Source organism: Centruroides vittatus, unplaced genomic scaffold, assembly GCF_030686945.1.
Source record: "Centruroides vittatus isolate TY-2023 unplaced genomic scaffold, ASM3068694v2 contig_453, whole genome shotgun sequence".
Classification (NCBI taxonomy): Eukaryota; Metazoa; Arthropoda; class Arachnida; order Scorpiones; family Buthidae; genus Centruroides; species Centruroides vittatus.
The window spans coordinates 469,543-483,211 of record NW_027122249.1 but is presented as its reverse complement, the minus strand read 5'-3'; the positions used below and the strand labels follow the sequence as shown (position 1 = coordinate 483,211).

Here is a 13,669-nt window from a genome sequence, read left to right as displayed (position 1 = left end):
GATTAATTGGTCTTTCGACTAATAGTTCAAACTTAGCTAGAGCCAATATTTGCCGCTAGTTGGCGCCTCTGTTGGCAGAAGAGCGATGTTCTTGCTGTGTATAATACAGAAGTCAGTGATTTCGATCTATAATAATTGTTTTTTTAGCTACATAAAAATGCCAACGTGCTTTGTGCCAGGATGCAAGGCAGGATATAAGTCATCGAACGAGAAGAGACATTTCTTCCGTGTTCCTAGCGATAAGATTGAGGAGTAAATGCGATGCATTCCACGAGACGACAAGATGCTAACAAGTAAATGTAATATGTTTGTGATATACATTTTGCGAGTAGATTTATTTTAAAAACCTACTCCCATGTTATAAATGGAGAGAAAGTAGAAATTCCGCGAGATCGCTGGGCATTAACGTCAGATATATATCCATCAAACTTCCCTAATTGTCCTAAGTAAGTATGTACCTCAAAAACGATCAACGCGATGTATAACAAGAAATGAAGAACAATCTAGGAAGAGATCCCGAAAAGACAATACCAAAGGTAAATATTTATATGTTTTTTATGTAATCTTAATCATCAGTGAGTCATGTAACTTTTCACCGTTTCAAAAACTACAGTTTCACCGTTAAATTCTGCACTTTGTTTTCTCTCTTCCTTTCTTACTTAATGTATTGATAACAAAACTTTTAAGGAACATTTTATATTTTAAAAATGTTCACTAAAGATTGAGCTGGGTTTGTGAGACCCACTGTGATTCATTGAGGGCTATCTCTCTGTGGCCCAACTTTCCTTATAGATACTTTAAGATTAATTGTCTGAAATTTTTTTAATCAATTATTAGATTTGCAGGATACACACTCCCAAGTAACAACTGTAGAAAAAGAAATAGAAGAACCAGCGTCGGATTAAGCCTCTAGCGGGCTCTAGACAAAATTTAAATTGGAGCCCCATATAAATAAGTTGCTTGTAAACAAATCTTAAATAATGTCACTTAAACTTTTTATTAATAATAAAGAATACAAACACTAATACAATAATAATTGTACAACAAAAGAGTTTCTGGTACTTTGCTTTGCACAGCTTGGTACAGCGCTTTGTCGTCTAGGAACGCATCCCCCGCGTTAAGCGGGGAATGCGTTCCTAGACCACAAAGCGCTAAACGAGACCATTTTAACATAGAGTAAATAGGGATACGGGAACACGCGACCAAAAAATAAGCAATTTTACTATAATTTTAAGTAATTTTTATATAAATTTTCTCGTAATAATATATGTTAAATAACACATAAACTTTTGTTTTGCGATGAAATCCTGCAGTTTCATTGGTCGCTTTCTTTTTCTTTCCTTAAGCAAATGTCGGTAGCAGAAGATCGCATCAAAAATGCCTCGTTTTGCTTTGGCACTCCTAACAAAATTTGGATCATTCGCTACAAACGATTTCGGTTATCATTACCAAACTTTTCCTAAGGAAATCTGTAGCAAGTTCTTTGGTTCTTTGTCTTCAGAATCTCTATTTTCCAGTTCTACACGAATTCCTTGTTTTGCCAGTTCTTGAAGTCGTTGGTAAGGCTCTTACCAGAAACCTGCAGTAACTCCCAATTTCCTACTCGCCTACATCTGTATCGATTAAGTTGACAATTTTGTCAACCTAACGATACAGCGATAGACTCTTCTCGATGAGAATTCTTGGATACCTCCAGCCATAACTTCTTCCACACTCCGTTCATGCATTTATCAGTTAATTCTTGCCAAGCGAAGTCCGTATTTCCTATGGCATCCATGATGTTATATTTTTTCCAAAATTGAACAAAACAAACATAGATTTAAGGGAAGAACAGCGCTACGACGAATTGCCACTTTTTGCAGATTGGTTCGTGTTTGGGAATAATTGTATTATATATGAATCAATGAAGTACCGCGTTAATTTGATTCAGCATAAATTTTGAGCGTTTTTTAGGCGTCAAGCAGACCGCTTTATATTGAATCAGCGTTAAGCGGGGTCTTACTGTATATAATTTTAGCCATTAATCAGCCTTTTGAATATTTAAATTTTTCGTTTTTAGATTTTCATTTCAGAAAATTGATCAATCTAGCCGTTTCAGAGTGTGTCTTTCTTTAGTAAGCATTGTTAAAGACAGCCTTTCCTGTCCTATCGAATTTCTTAAATAATTTTTAACTCGTTTTAAAACAGAGAGAGATTCTGCACTGAAGCCGGGCCCCTCCGGATTACGGGCCCTAGACATTTGTCTAATTTGTCTATTGGTTAATCCGGCCCTGAGAAGAACCCTCCACATCTGAAGCAGCAACTACACAGCATCCTGAGCTGTTACATGTCAATAAAATCTCTGCTTTGCAGTCTGAATTGTTAAAAGTCAAAGAGGATTTGTATTGGTGCAGAAAGCAAAAGATGATGTATAAGAAGAAAGTGAAAACTCTTCAAACAGAAAAGCTCAAGCTTCATCAAGAAAATGCTGAACTTAAAATAAAACAATTGTCAGCTGATAAACTTCATTCCTTACCACCAAGACAGAAACTTGTAATAGAGCACATGCTGAAAGCATGCCATATAAAAAGCAAAAAGGATATGAGATATGACATTAATTGGTTACTTGACTGCTTTTAAAAATTAGGTCACCATCTGTCTATGAATTTTTGAGAAATAATGATTACTTGCTTTTACTGTTTCAGTCTACACTGCATCAATATATCAGAGGAATTAATGCCAAATTTGGATTTGATGAAGATTTTTTTGTTATTTTAAAGTCAAAATTGGAGACTATTCCACAAACAGAATGACAGGGAGTTTTAATTTTTGGTGAAATCACACTTCAAAACATTTAGAACTTTCAAAAGCTACTGGTGAAATGATTGGACTTGTTGATTGTGGCGACAATTCTATGTTGCCACAGAGTAAATTTACAGCAGGTGATCATGGCCTAGTGTATATGTTCAGACCTCACTTTGCTAGTTGGATACAATGTATTTACATTTACATTTAATTAAAGAGTAAGTAGAGCTATCTGTATTTTGTAACAGACTTTGCTCTCTGAGAAATTGAAAGAAGAGAAGGCATGAGATGTGAAGTGTGAAGTAAAAAGGGATAGGAAAGTGTGAAAAAGACGACGTGGGAGGCCCAAGGGCGCCTGCATCGCATTTATCGATGAAAACAGTAGGGTACAAATAGAATACAATACAATATCGAAATATACAATTGACAAAAGGTGGAAAGCCTACTAAAACAAGAGGTAGGCTTTCGTACGAACATACAACTTGTAGAGCGTCACCAATTACAGAATACCAGGTACAAAGCAAAGCTTAATATTATTTGTGTTTCTTACAAACTAATTGCATCTATATATACAATACTGTGACTAGTGGTTATTCACCACGAAACCGGTGTTCAACAATGGCTGTGCCCTGGTAGTCCATGAACACTAAGATATAGTTTCATTGCTGTAAGTATTACATAAAGCCTTAGTTTTGTGCACAAAATTTTTAAGTCCTTGCCACACTTCCTTGTTATTGAAGATATCTTCGGGGTCAGGTGGCCAATTTAGTCCATTTGTAATACACTTTCTTATGAGGGAAAGTCTCTCATTTTCGTATTTTGGACAGTAGTAAAGGAGGTGATCCGAATCGCCCTGACTTGTATTATCACAATCACACGTGCTTGTTGTTTGTATGCCAAAACGGTTGAGGTACGCGGCAAAGTTGCCATGCCCCGTGAGGCACTGTGTCGTCTCGGCGTCTGGGATATAGTGTCGGATAGTGAGACGTGAGTTTATGGATGGAATAAAAGCGTATGACTTCCTTCCTGTTTGCACCGTATCCCATTCCTGTTGCCACATGTTGTTTCCTAGTTTTGTGAGTTGGTTTTTGAGCCAAGTCCGAGGTATTTTCGTGAAGGTTGGTTCACCATTTAGCTGGCATGCCTTTTTTGCTAATTTATCTGCGAGGTCGTTCCTGGAATGTCCTTGGTGAGCGGGTATCCAGTTAAAATGAATTTTTCTGATTCTCCCCAATTCGTTTGCCGCTTTGATGAGGTCGAGTGAGAGGCCTGTATGCTTTTTCCTGTTCTTAAGAATATTCAAAGATGTTTGACTGTCTGTGTAGAATTCTATAGAGCCTTTATACATATGAATGTTGTCCTGGATGTGCTTAATTGCTTTAACTATCGCTCACTGCTCCGCTTGAACGTTCGTACAATGTGGGGCCATTTTAAGGTAAGCCTGGTACAATGTATTGGCACATTCTGTTCAAAAAGCTCTGTTCCAGGTTCTACTGTTGCAAAACTTATTTTGCAAGCAATTATTCATTTAGAACAGTGTGGTGCAATAGTCAATGCAATAGTTTGTGATGGTTAGAGGTAAAACTGACTTAGTGTAATGATTATATAATCTTGTATTAAACTCTTAACTTATGTTTTCTTTTCAATTAGCGTTTCTTCGGAATGATAAGACAAGGAAGTGGAAGCAATTCTCATCCCACAACAGTACAGTTCTTATACCTGTACAGACTGATGACTGTGTATAGTTTGGTTCGTCCTCCCAAACGAGCATCAATTCAAACTGATCCCGGATCTTCCCTTATTACTTTAAAAAATCTTCTTCAGAGTCATAAAAAACCATTTAAGGAAGTTCAAGAACAATTGGAAGAACATTTACAAAATTTGCTTTGTAATCCAAGCCTGTCCTATGGAGCTCCTACTGATAATAAATTATTAGATCATGATTATTGTGCACCAGAAACATTTAAGTTTATTCTACATTATTTAGGAGGTTACATTGTTCATCATCTACTGCCATCACTTGGTTGTGATGAATGCAAAAATATATTAACAGCAAAACCTGAAGATGCTGCACCAGAGAAGACTTTTACATTCATCAAATCTCGAGGAGATTTGTTATATCCAGGCTATAAGCTTTGCCAATTGATGTACTGGGCAGAAAGCAAAGTATGTGAACAATTAACAAACCCAAACATGGATGTTTATTTTTCAATAATGGATAATATATTAAATCAGTGTTCTGTTACATTGGTGATAGGATGCCACAATGCTGGTCACAAGTCCTATTTGACATCCAGATTTTTGCACTTTTTTGTTACCTGTCGATTGTATTTTTTTACGCGAACGATTAATCAATCATTTATTTCATCAGTTGAAAGTAAAAAACATTAAAAAAATTTTCACTTAAAGTAAATTTTAATAATAATAATTTTATTATTATGTATAATATAATTTGTTTGTATGTATAATAATTTTTAACGTATAATAAATTGACATAATAGCACAATTTAATAATTGTACTATTATGTCAATTTTGTTCCTTGTCATTTATTTAACTAAATATCAATCTTTATTAAATAAACATTTCTCAGCGATGGAAGGTGTTTAATGTTTTATTAAGTGTCATTTATTTATCCATAAACCTGGTTTTGGGTTTAAATAAAATCTTTTTCATTCTTATAATAAAATTCATATAGAAAATTATGAAATCGAACTCGAAGATTATATATCTTTCAATAAAAAAAAAAACATTCGACCTCACTGCAATTCGATCTAGCGCTCTTGTAGTGATTGCAGTGCCCTGGTGGTAACATTTGTCTCTAGTTGATTTTAACTAGTAGCGAAGATAGGTACAGTACTCGAAAGACCAGTTAATCTACCGACTCTGCTATATAGTGCCTGAAGGGCGAAAAGATATAAATTAATAGAAAACGAAAATTCGATTAACGTATAAAAAATATTTTTAATAGATTTAAAATTTACGAACACGTATTAAAAATATTTATAAACACAGATTATAATTTAACATAATAATAATTGTTACGTAACGACAACTGCTTCACGTCGCGATAGCTGGCAGCTCTGTCGCGCGATTATGTTTAGCGTTGGGAAGACAAAATGTCTTATCAACTCGCCAACGAAGTTCCGAGAAGCGAGAGATTATCGCAATTAACTAAGCAAGAAAAAGTTATAGAAGAGAAAAAACGTGAAATTGAACGTAGATTGGAAGACAAGCGAAGAAAAGAGAAGAGAAAAGCGGAAGCAAAAGTTTATCAAGGTGAAAAGTCCAGGTAATTAAGCCTATATCATTGATGAAGTGAGGATATTTTTTGTGATGCCGTTTTCATTTGGCTAACTTTTCATTATTTTTAGTGAATATGAAACGGATTCCACGGAAGGAATGTCAAATACCGGCCTGAATACGTTTAAAAATGATGGCAGTTTCTTAGAGCAGTTTAAAAAATTGCAAGAAATAAAAGGTGAATCTCAAAATGTTTATTATTAAAAGATTTCTTGAAAATTATAAATTGTGTAAACTGATACCTTTTAATTACTAAATGCTTTTATTAGAAATGTTGAATTAGTACAAAAGAAAGACATACAAACAAGAGGTAAATGTTACTTACAAAATGGAAAAAGGTTTTATAAAAAGGGTACGATCACAGATGCGAGTGACACTGTTGAGACTCTAATGGAGTTGTAGAACGTATTTGTAAAGTTAATGGAACCATACCTCTGTATGTGACCCTTTTTTTTTTTTTTTTATTTGTGGTTTAAGGCCTTTACCACTCAAAGAGAGTATAAAAAGGCCCCTATATGTGACCCTTTGTGAGGTATAGCCCCTTAATTCCGGGATGCGATCAGGAATCGTGACATGCATTCTGCTAAGACTATGACTATATCAGCTTTGAGTAGCCTGCTTGACTGTTTGTGGAGTACTTGGTGTTATAAAGTTTTAGAGGGGTGTGGGCACTTTGGTGTGGGTGATGGCAAACACTAATGTGCACGACTGCGTGCAGAGCGTCGGTGGAGAAGAGCAATTGCTCGCCTTGATCGACACTCCATGTGTAGTTGTCAAAAGTTGTATTCCAGAACAGTGAAAGTGAATAAGTGGAAACTGCTATTTTCACAGGCTTAGTTGTCAGTTTTAATTTTAAACTTAATTACTAGCTGGTGATAAAAATTTTAAATTGTTACTATTAGTTTATTAGTGTCTTAGGGTTACATCTATGACAGGAGACATACAAAACATTAGAACAATATCTCAATAAAATTGAAAACAGAAGTATTTATTCTAACAGATATTTAAAATATGTTTTACAAAATTAACTAGTTTGATAAGGTTGCTTTAACAAATTAAATAATATGGCTTGGTTAACATTCTTAAATTAGTATTTGAGAAATTTACCATATGTGGATGGAAAGTCACTATAAAATTATTTAATATGAAAAGATCATTTTTTTTATTGCCTGTTTTAAATTATTACAAAACTAGTGGGTAGGCCCGGCATTACTCGGTCAAAAGTAATGACAGCAAAGATTAAGATTTTTACGTTATAGTCAACCTTACCTGTTTTCACAGAATGCAAGAATTAGGTCCCCGTTTCCAGACTAATTAGAGAATATTTAGATAGGTCTAAAAATATGTTCAATTTCCCACAAAAACAAAAAGAACTGCATCTGCGTTTTGCACGTCGCTTTCTCTTAACACTTCCATTATTATGTAACACTTCAATTGTTACTTAACACTTCCATTGTTGATGGAAGTGTTAAGCCTTAACCCTGTCCTCTCCCCGTGGGGAGGAATTTCGAAAAATCCCTTTTTAGTGTGCGTTCTCGTGACGTACCCTAACTGTGTACCAAATTTCAACTTTCAACTCCTAACCGTTTGGACTCTGCGCTGATTATTACTATTATTATCAATTTGTCTCAATTATATATATAGATTCGAAAGATGTTAGAATATCTACACCAGAGAACAGTACAGTTTTACGTATCTGAAAGCCTTTTATCGGTGCATGTATCATCACTTTAAACCAAGTAACTACAAACATTTTCGAACTTTAACGGTTCTTCATCAGGTAACGATTAAGATTAAGGAACATTAAGGTTTGAAAACGCTTGTAGTTACTTGGTTTAAACTGATGATATGCGCACCGATAAAAGGCTTTTAGATACGTGAAACTGTATTACAAAATTTTTTTTCAACACTCATACTAAGTAACTTATCTCTAAAAGTGAATTATTATTCAGATAATTTGAAATTTTCTATTTGTAGAACAATTATGTTTTACTATTTGAACTTGATAACATTACATGATACCCAAAATTTTATAAGTGTAAGTTTTAGAACTGTCATATGTATAATTTCAGATTACTTTGTTTATTATTCAATTTTGATTGGGGTTCATTCGTGTGAGTACTAGATGATTTAACATATATAGTCTTATTATTTCTTTATTTCCAAAATTTTCATTTGACAGTATAGACAAACTAAGTTTTATGATATGTAAAGTTAGCAGTATTAATATTAAAGAATCTTTTGGGTATTTCAATCTGATACACCATAAACAATGAAAAATACCAGTCATCGGCACCCTTTTCAAGGTAAAAAATGAACTACTTGGGTTGAAGAATTGAATAGCCAGTACTTTGGTGATCAAGTGAAAACTAGTGTTTTCAGCAGTTTTACTGCAGCCTTCCTGAATGCAGTTAAGACAGGTGGTATAGCCTAAAGCATTGATCTCCAATGTTCTTATCTGTACTTATTGACTATTATGAGTCAGATCTATCTATAATGGACATAATAAATGGTGTATAAGCCATAGTAGCACTAGTGTCTCATAATAACTAATTAATCACTCATAATAATCTAAATTTGTGCAAAGATATAAGATCAAAGTTTGCAAGAATAGATGGAATTTTAAAATATTTTTATGTAGTTATTTTTATTATTTCAATATTATCTTAGAATTGTTTGTGGTTTGAATTGAATGCAATTAAAAGTATTTGTATGATGTATTTGGAAAATCATATCTTGAAATTCCTTCAAAATCATTTTTTATTACAAAAGTATTTCAATTGTTTATTTTACTTATTTTTATTAAAGCTATGAATATAATATGAATCTGTATTTCTGATAAATTGGACACGCACCATATATAAGATGTCAATGGTATAAGAGCATTGGCACTAGTCTTATTTCAACTTAACAACTGCTACTTACTGGATAATAATACAATAAACACAACATAAACAACCTTTGTAGGTTCAAAATGAAACTTTGACGAACATTTTCAATTATTTCTGATCTTTATTATGTCAGCTATGTTCTATAAATGGAATTTGTTACAAAAATTTGAAACTAATATATCATTATACAGGGTGTCCCAAAAAGATGTACTCACTCTTTGATAGACTATTAATAATATGTTTTTTTAATTTAGTAATAGGTTTTAAATTAATGTATTTATTTATTTGTTTATTGATTTAACTTCTTAGGACTGTGTGTTTGTCAAGACACAACTATTTACAAAAAAATATTTATATATTTGACAATCAAAGAGTGAGTACATCTTTTTGGGACACCCTGTATAATGTGAAAAAATATAGTAAAAAATTATAATTATTGAAATTATACAACAGTATATGTTAGTTTTAAATTTTTGTAACACATTCCATTTATAGAACATAATTGAGCAGATGAAGATCAGAATTGATTGAAAGCATTAGTCAATAATAAAGTTTTATATATCTATAAAGATTGTTTAAGCTGTGTTTATTGTACTATTTATTATTTGATTGTATAATAATAATTGGAATATTTTATAATAAAAAAAAGTAAAATAAAAGCAATATAAAGATTATTACAACTTAGTAATATTAAGTAATATACTTGAGGTATGGAAATCAGTATTGAATATTCTGTTTTGCAACATTATATTTCAACAATTGGGAATGTAGAAATACCAGATTATATATAAAATACAGTATATGTAACTTAGTTATTGTAGTTACGTAGAAACTTAGTCAAGATCAGATGAAAGAATGACAAACAATGAATGAAATATTTTATAATGGGAAAAATAAAAAAATTAGAAAAATTTTAAAGAGTAACTGTTCTGAAGAAGAAAAATATATATTATAAAATTTTATAATGGTAAACTAATAATTTTGATTGCATTTGATTCAGAATATAAATCCAAACAAACCTTGATATACCGTATTTTACGGACTATAAGACACACTTTTTTCTTCGAAAAATTGCTTCCAAAATTCAGGTGCATCTTATAATCTGTAGCATCTTATAGGTATTTTTTAAAAAAAAATTGCTTAAAAATTAAGGTGCGTCTTATAGTCCATAAAATACGGTAATGCCCACCTAAATATCCTTGTCTTCATAAACTGCCGATAAGAATACTTATATCTCTAAAGTAATAAATGTATGATTTTGCACTTCAAATGATATCCTCATCAAATCATGGGACTTTCAACTCCAAAATTCAAATTTAAGTGAAATTTCATTATATATAAAATTCTGATTGAACATATTCAATTTAACACCATATTCACTTTAATGTCAATTTAAGAGAGATAAACAAATGATAATACTAAATTGAGGTTTGACTATATACAAGAATTATCTGAATGTTCTTTGTTGGAAAGTTCTTCAGTTGATTCAGTATCATCATCACTCAAAATTAATTAAGTAGTAAGAAATATCTGTATCAGTATTTTTGTATAAATCTTCTGTAATGATCAAAAATTGAATATTTTCATATTCTATTTCTAATTTAAGTTTGTAAATAATCTTAGTTGCTTTAAATTACATCAAGCATATCAAATTGTCTAATGGAGATTTCTGTAAAAGGATACAATATGATACTTTTTATTATTTGACTTTGACAATACAATAGAACCCTGATTATTCAAGAATGTGGACTAATATATAGTAGAGAGTCGTTAATCCAAACCCCGGTAATCCTAACGATTTTCAGTCGGACTGTGTCGTGCTGAATCAAACGTTTTTGATACTAGATTTACTTCTAAAGTACAGTCAAACCTGTTTTTATGCGGGGGATAGGGACCGCATTAAAAAAGACGCATTAAAAAAAATAGCACGAAACTTCACGAATGGCTGTAAAAAATAGTTTTCGCAACACAATTAAAAAATATTTTTTTTATGCGGTCAACAGGGACCGCATAAAAAAAGTCTCACATAGAAAATAACTCAAAACCGTACGAAATAGAATTTATTGACAACAGATGTCAGCACTTGACTGCATCGTCTGGTCTATCGTCTGTTTTACATATTTTTGTCCAGGTGGTGTTTTGTAGACTTAAAAAGTAAATTATTTCATTTTTCGCATATTCATGCAATAATATTACTATAATAAGTGCATTTATGCTATAATAAGTCAACGTGAGACATGACGAATCGCGCGAGACTAGTCGCCAACTATACCGCACAAATAAAAAATTGCACAAAAAAAACCGCATAAATTAAAAATCGCACAAATAAAAATCGCACATAAAAAGAGCGCATAAAAACAGGTTTGACTGTATAATTTTCATGTTTTTATATTCAATATATTTATTTTGTTTGTACAAAATAAAGAAATAATTTTTAACGATACAATAACCTCGATTATTATTATAAAAATTTTTGTTGGGCTTAAAATCGACGCAAATTCAACACGAAGCAACACACAACGGAGAAAAATTTGAACATCGGACAGGTTAATATATTTTTTCGTACATAATTGGTAATCGGAACAAATCACTAATCCGAACAACCCTAGTCCCCAATTGATTCGGATTAATGACTCTCTACTGTATTACTTTAGATGACTAAAAACTTGGAGCCACAACCATTTTGGATTAAAAATTACATCATTTATTATGCAGCTAATATGTACTATAGTACAATAGTTTTAAGAATAAAAATGTGTATTATTGTAGTTACATTTTAATGTGAATGATTTGTTTAATATTGAAATCAAATGATAAAAGGTAACAAACAAATCATTTTGTAATACATGTTATTGTCTCAAACTTTCTTCTTTAAATTACAAGAAAAGTAGTGTATTTGTTTATCAGATCTCCTTGGACAATACAGAATATCAGATAATTGGGATTTTACTGTAATGATGAGTCAACTGAGAAATCTTTCAATGAAGAATGTCATATGATTAATTTGTTATCACTACCAGGTGCATATACAGACACTTGGCAATTTTATCGTCAACTTTATTTGGGAATTTCTTATTTGCCTAGATGCGTTTCGGGCCTTAGCCCCTCTTTGGTCAGCATTACATCTTGGGATATCTTGTTGTATTACAATCGAAAATACATCATACTTTTAATTCAATTTAAACGTTTTTGTAAATAAACCATATTGTATCCATGTGTTAGACATCTCGAAGATACTTCTCATCGCAAATGTTCTTTTTCCAATTATCTTATAGGTTATGGTCACTGGTATATATTTCATAACAATTACTTATTCACTTGAACATCTCGTAGAGTACACTCTAGATGTCAGACGTCTAGAGTGTACCATAAATGTACCATAACCTACAAGATAACCGAAAAAAGAATGTTTGTGGTGAGAAGTACCTTTGAGATGTTTGGCATATGGATACAATATGGTTTATTTACAAAAATGTTTAAATTGAATTAAAAGTGTGTTGTATTTTCGATTGTCATACTACAAGATATCCCGAGATGTAATGCCGACCAGAGAGGGGCTGAGGCCCAAAATGTGTCTTGACAAATAAGAAATTTCTGAATAAAAGTTGATGATAAATTGCCAAGTGTCTGTATATGCAACTAGTAGTGATAATGAATTAATTAAAGAAAAGAAGACACGGTTTCAAATTATACAAACACAAACTTCATACGATTACTAGTTAGATAATTTTTGCAGTATAAAACATTTTAAAAATCATATCTATCTTGAAATTTTATTATTATTATTATTTTTTTTTTTTTTTTTTTTTTTTTTTGCATAAGAATCCTTTGAATAGGATGAGTTTTAAAAGGATCGGGATTTGAAGGGAATGATTCTAGTTGATTCTTATAATCTAATGTGTAGACAAAGTTGAAATAAAAAATTTTTTTTGCACACTAAATAAATATTTAATTTATAAATTACCTTTATAAAGGATCACATAATAAACACCATGAGAAACCTTTTACCAGCAAGAAAGTTAGCCTAAAGTTTAATTAAGGCAAGTCTTTTTGTTCATTTTAAATATCCATCTTCGGGCTGTTTTCATGCTGCTAAAATTTTTTTATCGTATTTTATATGGTAGTTTTGTATGATTTAATTTTTTTAAAGATTTGATATAAAATTATAATTTAAATTAAAAAATGCAGATAATAAAGAATAATTTAAAATTAAATGAACAAATATTTTTCAAGGAAATATTTTTAACAAAACATGCTTTAAAAAAATAGTTTAAAGTACTAATTTTTGAACTATAAGAGTTATGACAAATTGAAAAATTGGAATGAAAATGTTCTCTTATAATGTGTGTTTAAATGATATTAATACAAAATAAAAACAAAAAAGAACTTTGAATGTAAATTAAGTTTACAAAATACAGTAGAACCTCGATTATCCAGATTGTTCAAAATAAACAAAAATTTTACAAATTTGCTGATTTGCACTTGGCGATTGCGACACTGTTTATGTACATGATGGAATGCATAACTTTTTTTGTCCCAACGACATCTCATCCGGCACAGTGGTCCTAAACTTTTTAATACATTTTGCGTCATAATAAAAATATACCTTGACATGCATATTTATAAATAATTTATATTCAAATTACATCATTTGTATGGCCATGGACTGTGTAAGGCATGGGCAAAGTGGGCC

General features: G+C 31.6%; 2 protein-coding genes across 4 annotated transcripts in view; both read left to right on the top strand.

The window, feature by feature from the left end:
- The first annotated feature begins 447 nt into the window (after positions 1 to 447).
- LOC136977306 (uncharacterized) lies at positions 448 to 5,200 on the top strand. Of its 2 annotated transcripts, none has more exons than XM_067272779.1 (2): positions 448 to 536; positions 4,435 to 5,200. In XM_067272779.1, the coding sequence occupies exons 1-2, from the start codon at positions 492 to 494 to the stop codon at positions 5,173 to 5,175; spliced, it is 786 nt and encodes a 261-aa protein (XP_067128880.1). In that variant the 5' UTR covers positions 448 to 491; the 3' UTR covers positions 5,176 to 5,200. The 2 variants fall into 2 exon arrangements, 1 of the variants encoding a protein (XP_067128880.1); XR_010881067.1 differs by lacking the exon at positions 4,435 to 5,200 and adding an exon at positions 838 to 892 and having other exon boundaries at positions 496 to 536.
- Positions 5,201 to 5,877: 677 nt separating this feature from the next.
- Positions 5,878 to 13,669, top strand: part of LOC136977290 (SURP and G-patch domain-containing protein 1-like) — a 55,806-nt gene continuing 48,014 nt past the window's right edge. For both annotated transcript variants that reach the window (XM_067272765.1, XM_067272764.1), the window contains exons 1-2: positions 5,878 to 6,074; positions 6,157 to 6,263. In XM_067272765.1, coding sequence (XP_067128866.1) covers positions 5,902 to 6,074; positions 6,157 to 6,263 — 280 coding nt within the window. In that variant the 5' untranslated portion in view covers positions 5,878 to 5,901. The remainder of the gene's footprint in view (positions 6,075 to 6,156; positions 6,264 to 13,669) is intronic.

Bases quoted from the DNA above. Each gene is read 5' to 3' on its own strand.
- LOC136977306 (XM_067272779.1), top strand. From the start codon at position 492: ATGAAGAACAATCTAGGAAGAGATCCCGAAAAGACAATACCAAAG. The intron at 537-4,434 runs GTAAATATTTAT...CTTTTCAATTAG, and splicing joins CCGAAAAGACAATACCAAAG to CGTTTCTTCGGAATGATAAG.